Here is a 10,240-nt window from a genome sequence, read left to right as displayed (position 1 = left end):
GAGGGGTGAAGGTGAGGTAGAAGCCGGATGTTGATGGGGGGGATAGTAGTGGTGGTGTAGGGTAGTGGTATGGGAATGGTGGTAGTGGTGATAGTAGTAGTGGAGATGGTGTAATAGTGCTGGTGGTGTAATAGTGCTGGTGGTGGTGAAAGTAATGGTGGTAGTGGTGATAATAGTAGTGATGGTGGTAGAGGTGATGGTGGTAGAGGTGATTATGGTAGTGATGGTGGTAGAGGTGATGGTGGTAGAGGTGATGGTGGTAGTGGTGATTAATGAAAGTAGTGGTGGTAGAGGTGATGGTGGTAGAGGTGATATAGTGATGGTAGAGATGGGGGTGGTAGATAATAGTAGTGATGGTGGTAGAGGTGATGGTGGTAGAGGTGATTATGGTAGTGATGGTGGTAGAGGTGATGGTGGTAGTGATGGTGGTAGTGGTGATAATAGTAGTGATGGTGGTAGAGGTGATGGTGGTAGTGGTGATAATAGTAGTGGTGGTGGTGATGGTAATAATAGTAGTGGGTCGAGTTGATAGTCATTGTATATTTTGTTACATTAATTAACACACACATGTTAATTTCTCTTATATGACGTCACGGAAGGTCGACAAACCACCAACAATAATAACAACAACAATAACAACAACAATAACAACATCTTGTGAGACAGTCAACATCACGTCGTATGATGATGAGTTATATGTACACACCTGTCTCCTCTGTCACTTTACACACCTGTCTCCCATCACCTGTGCACACCTGCCTCTACCTTTACCCTGTACACACTCTGCCTCATTCTTCCAATATAATCTGCTCTTCTGTCACCTGTACACACCTGTCTCTCCTGTCACCTGTACACACCTGCTTCACCTGTCATCTCACGGAATGATGAAATCTCGCCTCCATCTGTCACCTCGCCGCCAGCAACACCGTCCTTTGATGTGCCGTCAGCTGTTAGGTCGACAAGGCGCCACTTTTAATATAGTTCATCATCAGGGCGTTGGGAGGGGGGAGTTTGTTTACTGGTATCTGGTGACGCAGAGGAGCCAGGTCAGTGACGTAGAGGAGCCAGGTCGGTGACGTAGACGAGTCGGCACGTAGAGAGGCCAGGTCGGTGACGGAGGCCAGGTCGGTGACGTAGAGGAACCAGGTCGGTGACGTAGAGGAGCCAGGTCGTGACGTAGAGGAGTAGGGTCGGCACGAGGACGTAGGACGTAGGGTCCGGGTCGTGACGTAGAGGAGCCAGGTCGGTGACGTAGAGGAGCCAGGTCGGTGACGTAGAGGAGCCAGGTCGGTGACGTAGAGGAGCCAGGTCGGTGACGTAGGGGAGCCAGGTCGGTGACGATACCTATGGACATAAATTACCTAACGACTTTGAGATTCCTATGACGTTGAGGAACACTTGATAATTTATAATGATTAAAGATACAATTAATTAAAAAAAGGTAAATAAAAAAAGTATATCAAAGTATTTATTTTTGATCAATAAATAAAACTCACAAAAGTTATAATTATCCCCTTCAAAAAGATTCATTTATTGGAGGAAATTAATTTGATACATTTAAATATTACAGAAGAAGATTAATGTGGCTTATCCAGTCTCAGTATAAGGTGTTGAAAATGATTTATGTGCTTATTGGTGTATACCTGTAGGTGGGTGTATTGATTATAGTTAACACCTGTACATGAGCTGTGATGTGGGCAGCCCTAGGAGATGGTGTGGTGGGTAGGTAGGAGATGATGGTTTGGGCAGCCCTAAGTATTGTGGTGGGTAGGTAGGAGATGATGGTGTGGGCAGCCCTAGGAGATGGTGTGGTGGGTAGGTAGGAGATGATGGTTTGGGCAGCCCTAGGAGATGGTGTGGTGGGTTGGTAGGAGATGATGGTGTGGGCAGCCCTAGGAGATGGTGTGGTGGGTAGGTAGGAGATGATGGTTTGGGCAGCCCTAGGAGATGGTGTGGTGGGTAGGTGAGATGATGGTGTGGGCAGCCCTAGGAGATGGTATGGTGGGTAGGTGGGAGATGATGGTGTGGGCAGCCCTAGGAGATGGTGTGGTGGGTAGGTAGGAGATGATGGTTTGGGCAGCCCTAGGAGATGGGGTGTGGTGGTGGGTGGGAGATGATGGTTTGGGCAGCCCTAGGTGGTGTGGCGGGTAGGTAGGAGATGATGGTTTGGGCAGCCCTAGGAGATGGTGTGGTGGGTGGGTAGGAGATGATGGTTTGGGCAGCCCTAGGAGATGGTGTGGTGGGTGTAGGAGATGATGGTTTGGGCAGCCCTAGGAGATGGTGTGGTGGGTAGGTAGGAGATGATGGTTTGGACAGCCTAGGAGATGGTGTGGTGGGTAGGTAGAGATGATGGTTTGGGCAGCCCTAGGAGATGGTGTGGTGGGTAGGTAGGAGATGATGGTTTGGGCAGCCCTAGGAGATGGTGTGGTGGGTGGGTAGGGAGATGGTTTGGACAGCCCTAGGAGATGGTGTGGGTGGTGAGATGGTTTGGGCCCTAGGATGGTGTGGTGGGTGGGTAGGAGATGATGGTGGCCCTGAGATGGTGTGGTGGGTGGGTAGGGAGATGATGGTTTGGGCAGCCCTAGGAGATAGTGTGGTGGGTAGGAGATGATGGTGTGATCAGCCCTAGGAGAGAGTTAACATATTTTTTTTAAAGAAGATTAAGTACAGTCGGTAATAAATGCATCACACACACACACACACACCTCTGACAGGGAGGGAAGGCGACGACAGGTGAGTGCCTGGAGTGACACCGCCGTCAGAAGCACCGGTTAAATTAGTCACCTGCTTGAAGATGGTTCCTACCTGTAATTTGTCCCGATTGGTTTTTAAAGGTGGTTAAAGGTGACCCAGTGGTGCTTTATAACGGGGTCAAGGTTAATGGAGTCATGGTTAATATAGTAAAGACGCGCTGTATATATATGGTCAATGTGGTGGGTGATATAACTAAAAGGCAAAGACGGGGTAAATAATGGCTAATTATTTATATAATATACACACATCTGGGGGTTAAAGTTAATGATTTATATAATATACACACATCTGGGGGTTAAAGTTAATGATTTATATAATATACACACATCTGGGGGTTAAAGTTAATGATTTATATAATATACACACATCTGGGGGTTAAAGTTAATGATTTATATAATATACACACATCTGGGGTTAAAGTTAATTATTTATATAATATATACACACATCTGGGGGTTAAGTTAATGATTTATATAATATACACACATCTGGGGGTTAAAGTTAATGATTTATATAATATACACACATCTGGGGGTTAAAGTTAATGATTTATATAATATACACACATCTGGGGGTTAAAGTTAATGATTTATATAATATACACACATCTGGGGGTTAAAGTTAATGATTTATATAATATACACACATCTGGGGGTTAAAGTTAATGATTTATATAATATACACACATCTGGGGGTTAAAGTTAATGATTTATATAACAATCTCTAAAAATCAAATAATGTTTATAAATGAATGGAGTGAAAAATAACTCTATCAGTTCCATAATCTCTCACAGCTAAACAATAAAACGATCAGAGGAACTAATTTCTATCTGTCAGTCACTTTAAATGGATAAACAGATCGAGTTTTCAAATACATTAGACTACAACTAACAATAAATTAATAACACACACACACACACACACACACACACACACACACAGGGGGGTGGGTGGGTATCAATATTTATTTTACGTGGAATTGAGAGCCACCGTTTAGAAGTAAGTCAGGTGTGTGTGGCATTGACCAAATAATTCAGTGTATGTTGATTATTGTATTTATATTGGATAGAGGGGAGGGGGGGGAGGGTAGGAGTATATTGGGTTAGGTTAGGTTAGTACGTTTGGTTAGGTTAGGTTACTACGTTTGGTTAGGTTAGGTTAGTACGTTTGGTTAGGTTAAGTTTAGTACGTTTGGTTAGGTTGAGTTAGTACGTTTGGTTAGGTTAGGTTAGTACGTTTGGTTAGGTTAGGTTAGTACGTTTGGTTAGGTTAGTACGTTTGGTTGGGTTAGGTTAGTACGTTTGGTTAGGTTAGGTTAGTACGTTTGGTTGGGTTAGGTTAGTACGTTTGGTTAGGTTAGTACGTTTGGGGTTGGTTAATTAAAGGCTAGACAATGCTAGGCTAGGTTATTGTGATATCCTTACCCCCCCACCTTCTTCTTCCCTGCCTATCCCATCCTCTTCTTCTTTATACTGTTCATTGAACTCAAGTCTTTTTTTTTCTTTTTCCTCATTTCATTTGGTTCTTCCTCCTCCTTCTCTCACCCCCCACTCTTCTTCCTTCTTTCTTTATTCCTACTTCTTCTTCTCCTCTTCATCTTCTCTCCCTCTCCTTCCTCCTCCTCCTCTTCTTCTCCTCTTCCCTCATCTTCCACCCTCCTCCTCCCTCTTCCTCTTCCTCCTCCTCCTCCTCCTCCTACAAGCAACCAACCTTGTAACTTGAAGACCAACCTGACGTAATAAACCGGGTCCTTCACTTGACTTAAACCTTAAACCTTACGACCCGTTCACCCAACCTCGTCCTCAAAAGTTCAATGGTTCAGTTTTATCCCTTTGTGGAAATGTCAGAACTCAGAACTTATTTAACGGGTTCATTTTAGGTTCCTCCCTCAGAGGTTCTCAATACTTCTAAGTGGGGGGTGGAGAGTGGAGAGACAGGTGAACTTGTGAACTTGTTGAGTCTTGTTGTGTAGTATTTAATGTTCTTATTTGTATATCTAATTACGGGGAAATGTTCAAAATAATGTTCATCACTATTTTTGAACTTTTGTATTTTTTAATAACTGTGTAAGTAATGGGTTTAGAGCAGGCGTTACACACACACACACACACACACACACACACACACACACACACACACACACACACACACACACACACACACACACACACAGAACTTTAAATACGTGAAATTACATATAATAATCACCTCTTAGCGTCGATGTTGTTGTTGTTGTCGTGTCCTCGTGGTCGCTTTTGTCTCGTGTGTGTGGGGTTTTTCTTCAACAAAGGCACAAAAACCAAGGCCAAGTTGGTGTGTGTCTCCCACAACTCAGGGGATTTTTTTTTTTACTTGAAATTTTGATGGAAAAGTTGGTGAATGATTTGTCAACCTGTGGCCTTCAAGTTCTCTCTCTCTCTCTCTCTCTCTCTCTCTCTCTCTCTCTCTCTCTCTCTCTCTCTCTCTCTCGATATTCCCTTCTCTTTTCCCTTCCTTCCTTCCTTCCTTCCTTCCTTCCTTCCTCTTTACTCTCCTTCCCTTCCTCAACCTTCCCTTTCCATCTCTTCCTCTCTACCTTCCATCCTTCTCTCCCTCCTTCCCTTCCTCCTCTCCTACTCCTCTTCCTACTTCCCTTTCTCCCTCCTCCCCTCCTTCCCTCTCCTCTTCCCCCCCCCTAATGTTATCCATCTATTACAGGTAAAATATATAAATCGTTCACATGTTTTAATGACTCAAGGGTGGTCGACATTAACTAGGCATTTACCAAGGGACTTTAACCATTAACACCACCAGTTATTATACCCCACGGTGAAGGACGGTGGTAGGAGAGGGGGGGATCAGTAATTACTCTGTGTTTGTTTGTGTGCGTGTTTGTGTGCGTGTTTGTGTGCGTGTGATCAAAACAAAGTAACTATGGAAGGTTTTTTGTTGTGACGATGGACGACGTGAAGGATGATGATTGTTGTAGTAGTAGTAGTAGTAGTAGTAGTGGTAGTAGTAGTAGTAGTAATAGTAGTGGTGGTAGTAGTAGTAGTAGTAATAACATTGGTAATTTATATCTTATATCTTTAGTGAGCGTCTGAGTCACATTTTGTCTCACCATCTCATCACCATTGTACCATCCTTGTACCACCATCTTATCACCATTGTACCATCCTTGTACCACCATCTTATCACCATTGTTATCCCTTACCACCATCTTATCACCATTGTACCATCCTTGTACCACCATCTTATCACCATTGTACCATCCTTGTACCACCATCTTATCTTGTACCATCCTTGTACCACCATCTTATCACCATTGTACCATCCTTGTACCACCATCTCATCACCATTGTACCATCCTTGCACCATCTTATCACCATTGTACCATCATTGCACCACCATCTCATCACCATTGTACCATCCTTGTACCACCATCTTATCACCATTGTACCATCCTTGTACCACCATCTTATCACCATTGTACCATCCTTGTACCACCATCTTATCACCATTGTACCATCCTTGTACCACCATCTCATCACCATTGTACCCATCCTTGTACCACCATCTAATCACCATTATCATCCTTGTACCACCATCTAATCACCATTGTACCATCCTTGTACCACCATCTTATCACCATTGTACCATCCTTGTACCACCATCTTATCACCATTGTACCATCCTTGTACCACCATCTTATCACCATTGTACCATCCTTGTACCACCATCTCATCACCATTGTACCATCCTTGTACCACCATCTCATCACCATTGTACCATCCTTGTACTACCATCTAATCACCATTGTACCATGTACCACCTCTTATCACCATTGTACCATCCTTGTACCACCATCTTATCACCATTGTACCATCCTTGTACCACCATCTTATCACCATTGTACCATCCTTGTACCACCATCTCATCACCATTGTACCATCCTTGTACCACCATCTAATCACCATTGTATCATCCTTGTACCACCATCTAATCACCATTGTACCATCCTTGTACCACCATCTTATCACCATTGTACCATCCTTGTACCACCATCATCACCATTGTACCATCCTTGTACCACCATCTCATCACCATTGTACCATCCTTGTACCACCATCTAATCACCATTGTATCATCCTTGTACCACCATCTAATCACCATTGTACCATCCTTGTACCACCATCTTATCACCATTGTACCATCCTTGTACCACCATCTCATCACCATTGTACCATCCTTGACCACCATCTAATCACCATTGTATCATCCTTGTACCACCATCTAATCACCATTGTACCATCCTTGTACCACCATCTTATCACCATTGTACCATCCTTGTACCACCATCTTATCACCATTGTACCATCCTTGTACCACCATCTTATCACCATTGTACCATCCTTGTACCACCATTATACCATCATTATACCACTGATACTAACACTGTCTCTTGTCTCTCCCCAGGTGAGTGACGTCATCATACCTGTATTACCTGGGCTGGTCTGCACACCTGTTTCTCACCTGGGCTGGTCTGTACACACCTGTTTCTCATCTGGGCTGGTCTGTACACACCTGTTTGTCACCTGGGCTGGTCTGTACACACCTGTTCTCACCTGGGCTGGTCTGTACCACCTGTTTCTCACCTGGGCTGGTCTGTACACACCTGTTTCTCATCTAGGCTGGTCTGTACACACCTGTTTCTCACCTGGGCTGGTCTGTACACACCTGTTTCTCATCTAGGCTGGTCTGCACCTGTTTCTCACCTGGGCTGGTCTGTACACACCTGTTTCTCATCTGGGCTGGTCTGTACACACCTGTTTGTCACCTGGGCTGGTCTGTACACACCTGTTTCTCACCTGGGCTGGTCTGTACACACCTGTTTCTCACCTGGGCTGGTCTGTACACACCTGTTTCTCATCTAGGCTGGTCTGTACACCTGTTTCTCACCTAGGCTGGTCTGTACACACCTGTTTCTCATCTGGGCTGGTCTGTACACACCTGTTTCTCATCTAGGCTGGTCTGTACACACCTGTTTCCTCACCCTAGGCTGGTCTGTACACACCTGTTTCTCATCTGGGCTGGTCTGCACACCTGTTTCTCACCTGGGCTGGTCTGCCACCTGTTTCTCATCTAGGCTGGTCTGTACACACCTGTTTCTCACCTAGGCTGGTCTGTACACACCTGTTTCTCATCTGGGCTGGTCTGTACACACCTGTTTCTCACCTGGGCTGGTCTTTTTTTTATTGGGCACTCCCCTACATCCTTGTGTAAGTGAAGCGCAGAAGCGTTTCAGTGCCCAACAGGGAAGCATGCAGTTCATGCTTGCTATGTCTCATGAGTTAGGGCGTAGAAGCCTGAAGAGTCAAGGGCATAGAAGACTGAAGTCAGTGGTTTATGCCATCAAGTTATTGGAGCTCAACAACTCCTGAATGCAAATTCGCAACTTTCGACTTACAACAGGTACCTACTTTACTGCTAGGTGAACAGGGACTAATGGGGGCTAGAGTAAGTCAAACAACTTCCACCGGCCGGGAATCAGACCCTGGCATCTCGCATGCGAGGCAAGACAGTACCCTTCTACCACCGGTCCCCCCTGCGCTGGTCTGTACACACCTGTTTCTCACCTGGGCTGGTCTGTACACACCTGTTTCTCACCTGGGCTGGTCTGTACCTGTTTCTCACACCGGGCTGGTCTGTACCTGTTTCTCACCTGGGCTGGTCTGTACATACTGTTTCTCACCTGGGCTGGTCTGTACACCTGTTTCTCACCTGGGCTGGTCTGTACACACCTGTTTCTCACCTGGGCTGGTCTGTACACCTGTTTCTCCTGGGCTGGTCTGTACACACCTGTTTCTCACCTGGGCTGGTCTGTACACACCTGTTTCTCACCTGGGCTGGTCTGTACACACCTGTTTCTCACCTGGGCTGGTCTGTACATACCTGTTTCTCACCTGGGCTGGTTTGTACACACCTGTTTCTCACCTGGGCTGGTCTGTACATACCTGTTTCTCACCTGGGCTGGTCTGTACACACCTGTTTCTCACCTGGGCTGGTCTGTACACACCTGTTTCTCACCTGGGCTGGTCTGTACACACCTGTTTCTCATCTGGCTGGTCTGTACACACCTGTTTCTCACCTGTGCAGTAGAAATTATTTTTCTTATGTAATATTTCGTAACAATGTCCTTAATGATGAGCAACTACAGGCCTCTGAAACAAGGGATCACCTGAAGATTACACACCCTAGCTTAAATCACCTTTCTAACACTACCTGGGGTTAAGTTAAGTTAGTATTAGGCTATTTAATCATCTGGGGGAAATAACTTGAGGTGATTAATCTTCAGGTAAACTTTTTTGCATGTATGTATGTATATGTATGTATGTATGTATGTATGTATGTATGTATGTATGTATGTATGTATGTATGTATGTATGTATGTATGTATGTATGTATGTATGTATGTATGTATGTATGTATGTATGTATGTATGTATGTATGTATGTATGTATGTATGTATGTATGTATGACAGAATAATATACTATTTAAGAAAAAGCCACCACTGCCCAATAATACTACATCGGTCTACAACAAAAAGATTTCACGTGTACAGTTCGGGTGAGAGGCACAAATCCAGCTTTTATAAAACCATTAATATTGCTTGTTGTTGACGAGCGTGTACTGGTCGAGCCTGAGTGTGCTTGTGGCGGGTGCTTGTCATGGGGTGTGTGGTAGTGAGTGCTTGTGGTGAGGTGTGTGGTGGAGAATGCTTGTGGTGAGGTCTCTGGTGGGGAGTGCTTGTGGTGGTGTGTGTGTGAGTGCTTGTTGTGAGGTCTCTGGTGGAGTGCTTGTGATAAGGGTGTGTGGTAGTGAGTGCTTGGTAAGGGGTGTGTGGTGGTGAGTGCTTGTTGTGAGGTCTCTGGTGGTGAGTGCTTGTGGTGAGGTCTCTGGTGGTGAGTGCTTGTGGTGAGGGTCTCTGGTGGTGATGCTTGTGGTGAGGTCTCTGGTGGTGAGTGCTTGTGGTGAGGTCTCTGGTGGTGAGTGCTTGTGGTGGTCTCTGGTGGTGAGTGCTTGTGGTGAGGTCTCTGGTGGTGAGTGCTTGTGGTGAGGTCTCTGGTGGTGAGTGCTTGTGGTGAGGTCTCTGGTGGTGAGTGCTTGTGGTGAGGTCTCTGGTGGGGAGTGCTGTGGTGAGGGTGTGTGTGGTGAGTGCTGTGGTGAGGTCTCTGGTGGTGAGTACTGGTGAGGGTCTTGGTGAGAGTGCTTGTGGTGAGGTCTCTGGTGGTGAGTGCTTGTTGTGAGGTCTCTGGTGGTGAGTGCTTGTGGTGAGGTCTCTGGTGGTGAGTGCTTGTGGTGAGGGTCTCTGGTGGTGAGTGCTGTTGTGAGGGTCTCTGGTGGTGAGGTGCTGTGGTGAGGTCTCTGGTGGTGAGTGCTTGTGGTGAGGTCTCTGGTGGTGAGTGCTTAGGTGAGGGTCTCTGGTGCTTGTGGTGAGGGTCTCTG

The 10,240-nt window shown here is 45.6% G+C and overlaps 1 protein-coding gene across 1 annotated transcript in view; it reads right to left on the bottom strand.

Moving 5' to 3' along the window:
• Positions 1 to 10,240, bottom strand: part of LOC121865548 (extensin-like) — a 101,455-nt gene that overhangs the window by 80,806 nt on the left and 10,409 nt on the right. Inside the window, exon 3 of the mRNA XM_042365064.1 lies at positions 1,020 to 1,344. Within this exon, the coding sequence (XP_042220998.1) occupies positions 1,020 to 1,344 (325 nt within the window). The remainder of the gene's footprint in view (positions 1 to 1,019; positions 1,345 to 10,240) is intronic.

This window comes from Homarus americanus, unplaced genomic scaffold (genome assembly GCF_018991925.1).
Source record: "Homarus americanus isolate GMGI-L3 unplaced genomic scaffold, GMGI_Hamer_2.0 scaffold25483, whole genome shotgun sequence".
Classification (NCBI taxonomy): Eukaryota; Metazoa; Arthropoda; class Malacostraca; order Decapoda; family Nephropidae; genus Homarus; species Homarus americanus.
This window is presented reverse-complemented; position numbering and strand designations above follow the sequence as displayed.